At 34.4% G+C, this 15,094-nt stretch overlaps 1 protein-coding gene across 1 annotated transcript in view; it reads right to left on the bottom strand.

Annotated features, from left to right (window-relative positions):
* Positions 1–2,205: 2,205 nt before the first annotated feature.
* The window catches only part of LOC150082291 (Golgi-pH regulating cation channel), a 263,701-nt gene continuing 250,812 nt past the window's right edge, over positions 2,206–15,094 (bottom strand). The window contains exon 23 of the mRNA XM_090380108.1: positions 2,206–3,006. Coding sequence (XP_090236234.1) covers positions 2,965–3,006 — 42 coding nt within the window. The 3' untranslated portion in view covers positions 2,206–2,964. The remainder of the gene's footprint in view (positions 3,007–15,094) is intronic.

Here is a 15,094-nt window from a genome sequence, read left to right as displayed (position 1 = left end):
TGTGGTCTACATGCCTATCGGCTCAAGAAGCCTTTGTTGACCTATGAGGAAGAAGTGACTTGCTTGGGCTAAAACGCATGTTTCATGGACAAAAGAGCAAAGGAACACCGTCATCTTTTCTGACGAATCGAAATTCAAACTGTATGGCTCAGATGGTAAGCAATATGTCAGAAGATAAAAATCGGAGGCATAACATCCCGACTGCATAACACAGACTGTAAAGTTCCCTGCCGGTCCGATGGTCTGGGGATGCATAACAAACAAAGGAGTGGGGCAAATTAAGTTTATTGATGGAATGGTGAATGCAGAAACCTACACTGCTATCTTGGAGGAGTGTCTGAAACTTGTTATTAGGGATCACCACACAAATGTCCAAAACTGCATTTTTAAACAGGACTCGGCACTGTGCCACACAGCAAAATTGGTAAGTTTTATGCTATTTTGATTTAATGAGTGTCTTCTTGTCTCACAAGGCTTAAAACATACTTACACCAATGTTTTCCCTCTCCCTTAAGGTGCAGTCATACCTCAAAAATGCTGACATTAATTTTGGACTGGCCCAGCAACAGTCTAGATTTAAACCCTATTGAAAATTGTTGTTACATAATGTCAAAAATTGCTCAGAAGAAGCCAACAAGTAAGATTCAGCTGTAGGAGAGCATTGTAAGGGTGTGGTACCACAAAATTGGGCAACCATATATCCAGAAGTTGATTAACTCTATGCCAGATCATTGCAAGGCTGTAATTGCAGCTTGAGGAGGAACAACAAAAATTTTTGCTGAATTACAGTACATAATGCTATTACGTTAACTTGTCATTTCAGTTTGTACACATAAATGCATTAAAATGTATGTTTGGTTGTCATGATTGCCATTTGCATGATTTCTCATATTTCCATTAACTACGCATTTTACCCTTTGGGAAGATATTTATGGCAATTAGGATTAATCAGGTGGTCTTTTTATTGAATTTCAATCACCGAGATATCTATATCCCATCTGACAAATGCATTTCGAACATTTCTGCAACTCAATGCAGTGCAAAACACGTTATTTGTAAAATTCACAAGTGATGCAGTTTTTTTGTCCACCACTCTACTTCCACTTTTTAACATGTAGTTCCACTGCAACTTGAACAAAAGATAAACCTTGCCATATGACTTCTTACCTTTATTTTGATCCTCACACTTATGTTTGCAAATGCATTCTACTGAACTGAACACACAATATTGATACACCACTAACTCCTCATGTCTTATAAGCTTACAGTAGGTGTGGAAATGCAATTTAGCTCAAAATGTGATCTTAGTGATGTTGACATAATTAAAACTTGAATCGCTTGAAAAACTTTTCCTCCTGCCCCCCCATTTTATAAATCATTTACCAAAAGGGTTCGTGTGGTATTATATAAAAATGATCATAAAATTAATATTTTTTACGAAATAAGAACTATCTTTAGCTATATTTTTAAACAAAATAACTGAAATAAAAACCAAATAAGAGAAGCTCTTTAAAAAAAAAAAAAATACTTTTATTTAAGCTTAAATTGTATTTGTTGGGTAATTTTATCTGTTGGACTGGTTTGGGGGCTAAATCACGGCCAGCTGAATAACTGTTTTCAACAATCATAGATATTAAAGGAATTTATTTTTAATTAACAATATTTAGGTGAACAATGGATACTGTTTTAATATACAATTCCAGTGACAACTACTTATGTAAAACTGTTCTGTATAATTATGAAACTTTTTCAAAAAATGCACACTCGTTTTAAAAAAATTAATTTTACTGTACATGAGTCACATGATACTAATGAAAATACAATGTGCCTTTGCACTCAATAACAAATCAATAGAATATACAGCAAAAAATGTAATGAATCAAATTTTGCACATACAACTTTGCTTCTGATTACAATTGGGAGGGAGAAAAAAAACTAGGCAATAAGGTCCCTCTAGAGAATATATATATTTTTTGAAAGACAAAGGCATCATGGAGTACAACATATGAAGAGCAGTAAATGAACAGCTACAATATGGACAATATTTTGTTTCAAAAAAGTTAAATAACATTTAAATTTAGCCTTTATTTTTCACAGTATATATGAAAAAATAAATTGTGTCAGAATAAAAATCTTCCTGTAGAATTATTGGAGGTAGGCAAAAACGCCTGTTTTTTTTTTTTTTTTTTTTTTGTTTCTAAACCATTCTCAAAAGAAGCAACTTATGACCTAACTTTGTATCTTACATTTTTTTAAAAGCAAATATAAAATGTTCCGAAATTATTTTATGCTTGCTATCAGTAATGACAATGTATTTTAAAGAAAAGGTGCCAAGTTCACCTCTTTACCAGAATAAATTTCTAACATTTAAGATTTGATTTATACAAAAATGCTTCATTAATAACAAAAGTAGGTGTAGTCAAAGTCATTGTGCAAATTTGTAATATACATATTAACAGTAGACAAAAATATCTACCACCCATAACTTAAATTATAAATTAAAACAAGTTAAAACACCTATGCATATATTTCAATCAGTGCATATTTCTAGGTTAAATGAATTTGAAAATATTCTAAACAAAATTTTTGTTAGTGAGTATAAATATTCAGAAACCAAAGCAAAATCCTTAAGATTTTAAAACAAATTATTTTAGCCATCAGTTTTTAATTGCATCTTATCTTTTTCCTTAAAGGTGCAATTTTGTTTTGCAATCAATACATTAAACATAAAAAAATATTAACATAGCAACACCGTGTTTTTTTTTGTTTGTTTTTTAATTACTGTTCCCTTTAAAATTGTAATGTTACAACCTTAAAGGAAATTATATAATTACATACTAAACCAATCAGAGAAGAAAACATTTTATCACAAGAATATGGCATGAATATTCCAAGAAGTGGATAAGTCACTTCAGGACTTCTGCAGTAGCACATCAAATGTAGATTTCTAACAATGAATTTATTTTATTCCATTTTGCTTCTTTCAAACTTTGCTGTCATTATTTCCTATTAAACATAAAATTGGGACATGTTAGGACAAAGTTTAATAATTTTCTTGCAAAAATAGTAGTTATAGTTATTACTTTTTATCCTCTTAAATTCATGTTTCTAGAAAGCCAATTTTCAATTTAATGAGTTAAGCTCAAGGTACAGGAAAAAAAAAAAAAAAAAAAAAAAGGAAAATTTAGTTAGCTTCTGTGTAAATTTTAATGTGTTTTTAATCACTTGTTTTATACTTGTGGCCCTTTTGTATTTATTAAGTATAATTTGCTATTCTATTCTGTTGTTGCTTTAGATGCATCAATGACTTAGATCACACTCTGACATTAGGTATTTTGTTAGAATAAAACTACTTTCATTTCTTTTTTTTTCTTCATAGAATGTCATTACCCTTATTTCACATTTAGGCATGTTGTAATTGCAACTTATTACAAAGCTTCTAATGGCTTCAGATGACATTATACTTTTATATATTTTGAGAACACAAAGCTTAAGAAAAATTTTAACATATTAATCACCACAACAGCATTTAGGTCACTTATTTTATTTTTAGGCACTGGGTTGCATGACATAACATTTATGTTACAGTTCATTTTACTGTTGAAGCTGCATAACTTTATTGTAGTTTCCAAGACAACACATTCTTTAATGTAAAATGAATCTAGATAAGCCTGGAAGACCCAAATATGATTTTGGTTTCAATTTGTTTTGGATAGGTACTGATCATGGTAAAATCACATTTCAAAAAATAAAATAAAAAGTGGTGGCCCCTGGGAATCTTTTTTTTTTTTTTTTTTTTTTTTTTTTAACATTGTAATAATATGTTAATGAGATCAGGATCAAAGCCAGACAGGCAAATTAGGATTTTTAAGCACATGAGTGCAAGGTACATTGATAAGAACAACTGCCTAACTTACTAAACAAATACATATAAAATTTTGCCAACAGTAATGAGGTCATAATGAAATAAATATTGCTTCTACCAACAAAATAGTCAAAATAAATAAAGTTCATTAAAAATAAAGTACACTGACAGATAAAATAAATACACTGTGTACAAATTAAAACCGAAATTATATATGCAGCCAATAAATAAAAGAAAAAGAAAAACTATTAATATAAAGTGATAAAACATGCATGAAAATAAAAGTGATAAAATACACACAGAGCTTTATCAACATAAACAAGATACATGATAACGAGTCCTTATATTATGCAGAAGTACAGTCTTGCACATGCGTTAACAACAATGGATGCGGATTGTTAGTAAGGGAAGGGAAGAACGGAATACTCAACCATCGGACTCGGGAAATGATGTGGCTGGCCCTGTTGTTAACCCACCATCTCTCGTCATTATGAAAAATAATGGCTTTCATAATAAAATATATCCAGGTCTCAGCATTGCAATTAATGGTGGCACAGTTATATGGAGGGCCCACCAACCATGAAAGATAGCAAGAATCGCAGGCACTGTCTAATATTTCAACATTGGGTCGCAGATTGTAATTAAAATGCTGCGCACATCAATAATGCTCTATGATGGTTCAGTCATCAAAAAATAGCCCCTTCATGCTCAGAGACAATCACATAATCTACGTTCTGACTCACTGATATAACATACAGGCAGTTCTCGCTTTACGAGTTTTCAGGTTTATGAGTTTTTTTTTTCCTCAAATATCAACAAAATAAAAAATATGAACATTAATTGCAAAAAAATTAATGTTAAGCATTCATAAATACCGCATTCCAAACGTGTGTAGCTATACAATACTGTGTACCCCACTTTACGATATTAATCAGTTCCAGAGACACCATCATATATTAAAATATCGTAATGTGAACCCAATAACGCATTGTTTTTTTGGTAATTTGTTTCAAGATCTCAGATGCTGAAATTTTCGCTGTATAACTAAGCTGTTTATCTCTCTCAAATGTCATTTTTAAGGTCACGAGCGTGACCTTAAGGCCATATAAAAGGTCGTGAGCGTGGTTTGTAAATTGTATTAGTTAGCAATTCAAATCATTAAAATGCACTACACTTTCATCGTTCTCATATGTTCCGTTATAAGAATCAATTTTAAACACCTTTGATATTTTTCTAAAGCACATTTCTGGATGTCACGACCAAAAAACAAAAACAATTTGCACTTTCCAGTTTATTGGGCTTTTCTGTTACTGCAAGCAAATTATAAACGTGATCTTCTTGCATTTGCGAAAATATCAATAGCTGGAATTATGTGGTTTTTTTTACATTATTATGGTGAAATGTATTTATTTTTACCCTTTACTGAAATCTTCAATCATATAAAAAACAAATAAATTTTTAGAATCTTCTCTTCACTCTTTTGTTTTTTAAGCTTTGTAAGCTTGTTACTCCACGCGAATCGTGTTAGTTGCAATTTGTGTGTGCCATTAAAAAATGCTTATGCATGTAATCATGAAATTTATAATTTAAAAGAGAAGATTATCTTGGAAACAAATGCTTTTTGAAACATTTCTGAAGAAGACAACTCCTCATGCAACAAACCAACGAGTGCCAAGCCAATAATGAGTGATCAATGAGTGTGCATTTAGTCGATGATAATGATGAATAAACATTCTTTAACATTTGTAAGTCGTAAATAATTTCTCTATTATTATAATTTGCTTGATTTTATAGGCTATGTTTTCATTTCTTTCGATAAATCAATCATTGTTTAAACAAACTAATTAGCTAACTAATTTCATTTTTGAGAACATAACCCCTATTTTTAACCTTATGTCTATGGGAAATAAATTCCCACTTTACGAGCACGTGCTAGGAACAAATTAACTCAAGCGAGAGCTACCTGTAATGCGATAAACATATCTGCAAAATGTAATAGTGGAACAGTCAATTTCACTTCTGACATTATCGCTGTAATCTGCACGCTATTACCACATTAGAACCTGCACGCTTCTAATGTGGTAATAGTACAACACCCTGGCAAGACAGGCAGAGATGCCCAGATAGTGGGAATGTAAGCATATAGTGGTAATGAGTGAACCATCCTGGTTACAGTGAGAAATAGACCCACTGCCATGAAGTTGTGGGTAGTAAATGAATGGGCATTGCACAAAACAAGCATTGCATAAATCCTGCAATGGATTGAAAATGGATGATGCCCATAAAGTCAAAACTTATCCAGAACATGAGGGGGGGGGGATAGCCACATTTGGACAGATCAATCCTGATTCTGGCAAACTCAACTTCCCTGTTCATAGCATATAGGGCTTACAAAAAAAATACCAGTTTCTCAGTACTAATTTAAAAAATTATTGTTTGATTTAATCACATAAAGGTGATTTTATAACCACCAACCAAAAATGATAAATATTTACAAAAGTATACTACAGCAGAATTTGGCAAATAAACTGTCATGCAATTAGATTCCAAAGCTCATTGGAGCAGTTTATTGTCCTTACTTGAAAGCTTTTTGAGTTGAGATGTTGTGTGCAGAAAGCTTTAATTGATTTAGATTCAAGCATTTATTTTTGTGAGGATGGATTTAATTTATTATCTGTGGCTATATCTACATTAATTCCTATAAAGTTAGCAGTAGATGCCGGAAAGAAGCAAAACTTTTAATTACAGATGCTAACATAAAATTTATGATGAAACACTACTTCTTCCAGGCAGATTTATACCTCAATCAAGTCTCCTCTAAGGTGCCTAGTTTCCAAGCTGTGCAACCCACATATTCGAAGTCTTTTCTCTTCTATGCATTTATATATGCAAAGAATTAGATATATATATATATATGTGCACTTTGCTCTCTTCTTTATTTCTTATCCCCACTCTTTTCTCTCTCCCAGACTCAGTAAAGATACCAGTGAAATTATACTCGCTCAATAAAACATCTTTCTCTTTCAGAAAATGACAAACAGAATTCACCCTTGGAAGTCCAATATGGAACAGAACCTCAGCGTTCCGCAAAGTCTTTCCAATATAAGAAATTACTTGATTCTAATGAGATTTTAAAAGATAAACTTGAGTCAGCAATTAACGAAATAGCTTTTAACTATTCCTGCTAAAAAAAAGTCAAAGCCTAGAAAATATGGACTGAGATCATCTACGACTATCTCAGTACACCATCCAGCATAGAACCCGAAAGGGCATTTCAAATCAAATATGTACCAAAATTAAATCCAGTTTAAACGATAACACTATTGATTGCTTATGTTTCTTAAGAGCTCACTTTATTCAGACTGGTAGTATGGATGCTTAAACATAACTAAACTTTGTAGTATCAAAATGTATTTTTGATGCGTAAACATATTTGGCTGATTGATTGATTGATTTTTGTGGCGCAAAAGCAACAAGGTTATAATGGCCAGAAAATGATAAAATTCAAAAAGACAAGTTTGGTAACCTTTGAAAAGGTTACCTCGTCAAAAGTTCATATATATGAGGACGTATCAACAAATAAAAATCAGTATAAAGGTCAAAAAAACCTATATTTCATAAAAGTGTATATATATTAATCGATTTTAAAAATTTAAAAACTGCTGACTCATTGTCAGTTAAAATTTGACTGAGTATACGTATATGGCTCAATCAGATGGGTAAAAGTGGTAAAACAAGCAGTCAGATAAAATATGTTGAACTGATAAAACATCACATTGCTCACACATAAGAGGGTCATCAGCACATATTTGAGGCATCTACTAAATTTCGGACGGTAGTAAAATCAATTTTTCACAATTTTGCGTGCAGAAATGACTCATTTCCATTTCATAACAAAGAAAAACAGAGTTGGGAGAGGAGGTCGCACAAAGGATCATGGGAGGTGATCTTGGACATGCTCAGAGCTGGCATAAACCAGCTCTGAGCACATCCAAGATCAAAGCATTCTGAACACAGTCCACTATTCATTACAACAATTCCATATCCTGCCAGTAAGGATATAATATCCTGATCTTTACATAACGAACTAAAAGCATTAAGCTGTATATGAGACAAATTAGGAGCCACTGGTCGAATATGCTGTAAAATGGATGCAACTATAGAAAGTATATAATTTATTTTTAATAAACTTTACTTATTTTGACTGTGCTTCATCGGTAGAAGCAATATTTATTTCATTATGACTATTCCTGGCACTCAAGACATCTTCTCTAATATTCGTACAGTGTATGGATGGCCAAAATATTGCAGAAGTAATACCTATCAGAGCCTGATGACAGACAGCACTTAAGGTTTGCACATCATTGCAAGGCAGCTCAGGTAATTCCTAAAGACTTTCATTATAAACCACCTTTATCCGATCAGTGTATGCATCGTGCTTGTCATCAATATAGTTTGAATACCATGGGTATTTGGATTGGGGTTCTACACCACTGTCTGTCTAATCTTTCTTTACCAAGGCTAGAAGTATTCAATTGCTCAGGGGTATGATGCATTATAGGGTTTTTCTTTTATTAATCAATGTCCTATGTGCACACTTTTTTTTTTTTTTTTTTTAGGCCTTGCCACTGAAATCCTTGGAAATTGGGTGGTGGACCCTGCCAGGGTACTTAAATAATCTACTGGGTGCCTGCCTGCCTGACCTGCCTCCTCATGGCAAAGTGTGGGCAACGATGGGTCCCAATAGGGGGGCCCAACGGCTAAATGGTCAGAGAAACAAAAGAACACAACAGACCACTCCCCACACTTTTTAAATCTCTGGCCTCCACAGAGTTCTGTGTCACTCTCAAAGAATACAATGTGGAGATGGGGGAAAAAACTTGGTGCTATCAGACAACTAACACACTTTACTTGTCTTATGTGCACAGGCAGTGTGCAAGTCTGACAAGTATTACATCTGACAACAGGAAAAGTTTAATGATCTTATTTGTGAGAGACATCCTACCTGCACCATCTGTAAGAATAATTCTACTAATACCTTATAATTTATTCTTAACCAGGGTAATAAAGAATTATCTGCAGTCCAACTAGAGGTTCTATCTTTGGGTATGAATTTTGCTTTGTTACTACAAAAAATGCCAGTTAAACAGCCAGCCATGGGTGTGGAGGCTTCACTTTCACATGTCCTAGAGGAAACTGCAATTGAAATACATTCACCACAATGCAACCTTGATTTAGGCCCCAAAGCAGAATAATCAAGTGCATACTGATTTTGTTCAAAAGGGCTTAGTTTTGTTGAGATTCCATTATCAAGGAAATGAGTAACTTTTTTTGTAATAAGGATAGGTGAAGTAGAACCTGGGTATGTCTGCTGGGAGCAACAATTAATGATATCACCAACATATTGTCCAAATTTAAGGAAAGGGTAAAGAGAGCATTATTATTCATATGGGGACAAATGATAGTAAGTACAGTCGGTCCTCATATAACACGTGTTTACATTACACGAATTCGATCATACACGATTTATAAATAGGGGAAACGATATCTTATATAACACGAACCGAATTCGCTTATGCACAATTCGCCTTTGTGTTTACAAGAAATGGCAGTCGAACGCAGAATCACCCGAACCGAATGCAACACGATAGGAATGAAGAGAAGATTCTGAAAATGTATTTATGTTTTTTATATCAGTGAAGGGGAAACATATTTCACCATAATAATGTAAAAACCAACACAATTCCAGCTATCGATATAATCGCAAATACAATTAGATCGAGTTTACTACCAGTTTATAACAGATTCCACTAGCAGAAACGCAACTGGAAATTGTTTTTATTGTTTTATGGTAGTAACCCACAGAAATGTGCTTTAGTAAAATGTGAGGTGTTAATAGTGTATCTCTGCCTTTACGGTGTTGTTTATTCAGTTGCTACATGGACGCAGCTTTGTTTATATGTATCAAGCGTGCCTCCTCTTTTTTTGTAATTGCGCTTTATTCCCTAAAAATGAGTAAAATACTTAAAAGGTGTGAAAAGGAAGCGTCCTGGCGAAGACACTGCAGATTCAGAGAGAGAAAAAAAAAAAGCAATATCGATAAACAGAGGTGGACTAGGTCAAAAATTCTTACCCGGGAAAATTTATAGTGGCCTCATACTATGGTTTATGGCCAAAATTACACTGGCCCACCGGGGTTTCCCCGGTAAGGCTTATGGCCAGTCCGCCTCTGTCGATAGAGAAAAAAATATGAAATTGTGAAACGCTTTGAGCGAAATGAAAGACCATGTGATATTGCACGTGCTACAGACCTAAATGAGGCAACGCCGAGAATTACAAAGAATGCGGAGAAAATAAAAACAACTTTCATAGCGGGAACAACTCAAAGTGTAATTAAAATCCATTAGATTAAGACACAAAGAATTGGATGAGATGGAATGGCTGTCATCTGTTTGGATAGAAAATCAAACAAAAAACAAGTTTGCTTACGATAGAAGCAAAAGCATTAGCAATATTTTATTACGTAATAGTCGTAATGAAATACGTAAGCATTTTATTACGACTTACATATTATAATTTATACTTACGTATTATAAAATACGTAAGTATTTTATTATGACTATTTTATTTAATATAATAAATTTTTTACTATTTTATTAATAAATTTTTATTATTTAAATAAAAAATAAATATTTTTTTATTATTTATTATATTATAATAAAAAATATAATATTATTTTTTATTACGTATTTTAATCGTTATAAAGTACGTAAGTATTTTATAACGATTAAAATTACCCGATTATTTATTGTGTTTGGTAATGTTTTGATTCCAAATGTGTTCAATCTTGGGTGATCGGCACCTAACCCCACTTTTCCCATAGGGCCTGTTGTTTATATTGCACGATTTTGCATTGCACGAGGGTTTCTAGGAACACAACTATCGAGCTATACGAGGACAGACTGTACACACAAACTGACAATTTGATGGATAAATACAAAAATATGTGGAAAAATTGCAATGAGTAGATCAGAATGTGTACAGGTGGCCGTAAATAAGTATTTATTCTCATCTAGAAATATTAGCATCAGGAATTTCAAACTTGGTTGGCAATTTCATTCTTCTCAATATAGCTACCTTCTAGAACTACACATTTTTCTCATCTGTAGATAAGCTCTTTCAGGCCTCTTGAATGGAACTCCTCTTAGGGAGGAGGAAATACTAGCAGAAAACCAGGCTTCCACTTCATTAATTACCTCTATCAGTCTTAAATCTTATGGAAAGGGAAGAAATCTGAAGGTGAGAAGTTAGGAGAATAATATAGGTTTTTCAGGTTTTCAAAGCCACACCTAATTGCAAAGTCCACTTGAGGGCAAGCTAGGTGGTGGACACCTTTGAATAACTTCCCATAGCTCCAATTTGATAGTCTCTTAACTTTCCCATGAGGTTTCTGTAGTACTCCTCAGCGATTCTGTTGCCTTTTAGGAAGTAATGTGTAAAGATGGTACCATTAAAGTCCCAGATGACTGACAACATGACCTTGTTGGCAGTCAACTGAACGCTGGCTTTTTGGGGTGGGGGGATAGAGGTTGGTGAAGATAGATGTTTCCAATGTTTGCTCATCTATTTTGCTTCTGGATCATAGTGATGTCATCATTGCAATTTGATCAAAAACTCATTAATATTCTCTCTACAAAGCTCCAAGAGTTGTATGGAACACTTTCCTGTGGAGTTTTTGAGACATCAACAATCTCTGAACCCATCAGACTACCACTTTAGACATGTGCAGGAACTCATACATTATGGTGAACAGACCTATGTTCACTTCATTTACTATAAAATTTTTAGTAACACCTCTGTCTTTAAAAACTAGTTGTTCTACTTTAGCAACAACAGTAGGGTCTATAACTAAGACTGGGTTTTCCTTCTTTTGGGTCTTCACGCACACTGCTTCACCCACACCTGAACTGTCTTTTCCAACTTTTTAGTTTCATATGACAAGCAATCCTCTCCATATACAACTCTCGTGTTTCTTTGGTAGGTGTTGGCGCATCGGCTTCTGTGGCCATAGAGCACCTCCCAAGGTTTTTGCAGTACTTTGATCCAAGCCCGAGGCGGGATTCGAACCCGCGACCTTTGGGTTGCCAGGCAGGCACCTTACCCACCTGGCTAGCCTGGTCGGCTACAACTCTCATCTCCTCATGTATTTGTTTTGCTTCTTCACCTTGTAAATGAAGAAATTCTATAACGGACCTCAACCTTCTCCATCATACCACCTCTTGCTATATCCATGGCTCTAGAAAAACAAATAAATATACATTAACTTATGAAACTTAGTAATATATATACATGATATCAAATCCCTAAATCAAATATTTCTAGGTGAGGAGGAAATACTTATTGACCACCTCTCATATGTGTCTACAATTCTGCCTGCGCACAATAGGAGGGACCATAAGCTGAGAGTTGTATGGATTAGCTTTGACTTGAGGGATTATTGAAAGCTTTTGGGAAGAAATTTTTTCTCAGTATGATTAACACTTGTAGGTAATAGGAATCTATTTTATAGAGATAGGATTCATTTGAACAAAGGTGTTACGAGGGTTTTCCATATAAAGCATACTGTAAAGGTTTGGAGACTGCTAGTTGTGGGGATAGTGGTAAAATAGATATGTTTATCTGATGATATGGGTCAAAGTAAAGCTTTCATGCATTTCAATAGTTCTTATTTGTTACTGCAACAGCTGATATGGTAAGAGTTCACAAGGGTAGCGACATTTCAAGTGAATAAAACTTAAATAACTTAAAGGGTGTATCAGGATAGTAAACCATAGAAGAATAATTAGTCTTAACTGTGTCTGCCGTAATGTTAAGAAATTGAGTGAATTTGAACTCTGGGTTAGGATAATTAATGCTGACATAATAGGATTAACAGAAACATGGTGCCACCCAGAAATAGGGGATGATGAGTCCTGCCATGGTATGTACAATGTACTTAGGAAGGATAAGAAAGGTAGAATGGGTGGAGGAGTTTATGCTTCTTATTAAAAGTAGTTGAGTGCAACAGAAGCTTTTTCAGATTCAGAAGTTACACTTGCTAGTTATAGAATCTGTGTAGTTTGAGTTAGTTGAAAGCAAAGGTATAATGAGAGTGGAAGTAATCTACAGACCAGAAGGTTATGAAGATCAAGACAAGAGCCTCTACATGCAAAAGGCATGGGCAAGCAAAAGTGAATGTCTTATTATGGGTGATTTCAATGTGCCCTTATTTGATTGGAGCAAGTGGGAGGGAACTCATTACTGGGAATACATTTTTTAAATCAACTAGATGATTGTTATTTGTATCAGCAGTTAAGGAAAGGTCTTGAGACAAGCATTGATTGATTTGGTTTTTTAATGGTGCATTGACAGTTAAGGCCATAATGCACCAAGTCAAATTTCAGATTATTTATTAGAAAAATTTTCAACGCTTGTGTCAAGTAAGACTTCTGGAGTTGATAGTACATACCCAGTAATTTTGAGGGAGGTGGCAAGAAAGTGCATTGGACCATTAAAGTTAATTATGAGAGTATCTCTGGACTCAGGAGAGATTCCCTTGGATTGGAGAAGCATCAGCGTATCACCAAAATTTAAAGGCATTCTAAGAATAAAGTGGGTAACGACTGGTCAGTTTGACTTCGGTTGTAGAGAAAATCATGAAATTAGGGAGACAATGATCAAGAGTGCAATACTGGTATTTGTATAGAAATGGAATTCTGAAGGAAACAGCATAGTTTTGTAAAGAAAATTCTATTTCATCAGAGTCACTCATGAGCTGAATGTAGATAATAATTTTGACATTATTTGGATTTCAGGAAATTATCTGACTCAGTCATGGGACACAAGAAGTTACTCTATAAGCTGGAACATGTTAGAATCAAAAGAAAAATCCCTAGATGGGTCACAGAATGGCTGCAGGGTAGGAGGCAGAGGGTTGTGATTAGTGGTTACTCATCAGATCGGGATAATGTCAGAAGGATTCCCCAAGGATCGGTGCTGTGACCACTGTTGTTTCTGATTTCCTTAAATGACATCATTGAAGAGATAGACAGCACAATCTCAAAATTTGCAGATGATGTCAAGATTAGTTGAGTGGTTAATGATCAGTGCCAAGCAGAGCTTGGCACTGATCATTAACTACTCAACTAATCTTGACATCGGTTATAAATTACTGATCCAGTAATTTATAACTTGCTGGCTAAAATAAAACACTGCAATCCAGTCTAAACTTCTCCTCCTGAAATCATGAAAATTTCATCCTAATTCATTTTGCTTTTCCCGAACAGAGCCTCACACACTTCAAGTTTCCTCTAAGGTGCCTAGTTTCCAAGCTGTGCAACCCACATATTCAAAGTCTTTCATGATGTGGATGCCCTTTTGCCGATCTTACCAGGTGAGTTACCCATCTTCGGATCCTTTCAAGAAGCTCGATGTGTTTTTTTTTAGTAACACAGTAATTCCAAGTGTGGTCTACCAATAGCCTTACATAATGGGATTATGACGTCCTATGTCTACTAGAAAATTTTCGATAAATCATCGATAGGACACCATGAGCCTTCCTTCCAACCTGTCTACAATGTTCAGAGAACTTCATGACTGTATTGTAATTCCCAAGTCCCTTTCTTCCGCTACTGACTTTAGTTCAACTCCACCAAGTGTATAAGTTATTTTGGGGTTACTGTTCCCTAGGTGTAAGACCTTTCACTTTGCTGGATTAAAGCACAAAGCTGCTTACATCATCTGCAAATTTAGACATCATGCCCTCTATCCCTTCATCAATGTCATTGAAGAAAATCAAAAACAGCAGTGGTCCTAATACCAAACCTTGGGAAAAAGCCCACTTCTTACATAAACCCAATCTGAGGAATAACCATTTATCACAACCCTCTACCTCCTTCCCCAAAGCCATTCTACTATCCATCTAAGGATTTTCCCAGTTATTCCAACCTGTTCCAGCATATAAAGTAACCGCTCATGTGGGACTGAGCCAAATGCTTTGCTGAAATCTAAATAAACAATGTCAAAATTATCCCTAAATCCAGCTCACAAGTGACCTTGACAAAATAGCTAACCAGATTTGTTAAACATTATTTTCCCTTTACAAAATCATACTGTGTATCCTTCAGAATTTCATTTCTATTTAAATGATCCTGAATTCCACCCTTGATCACTGCCTTCGTGATTTTCCCT

Source organism: Mastigoproctus giganteus, chromosome 8 (assembly GCF_048544385.1).
Source record: "Mastigoproctus giganteus isolate SK-2022 chromosome 8, ASM4854438v1, whole genome shotgun sequence".
Classification (NCBI taxonomy): Eukaryota; Metazoa; Arthropoda; class Arachnida; order Uropygi; family Thelyphonidae; genus Mastigoproctus; species Mastigoproctus giganteus.
This window is presented reverse-complemented; position numbering and strand designations above follow the sequence as displayed.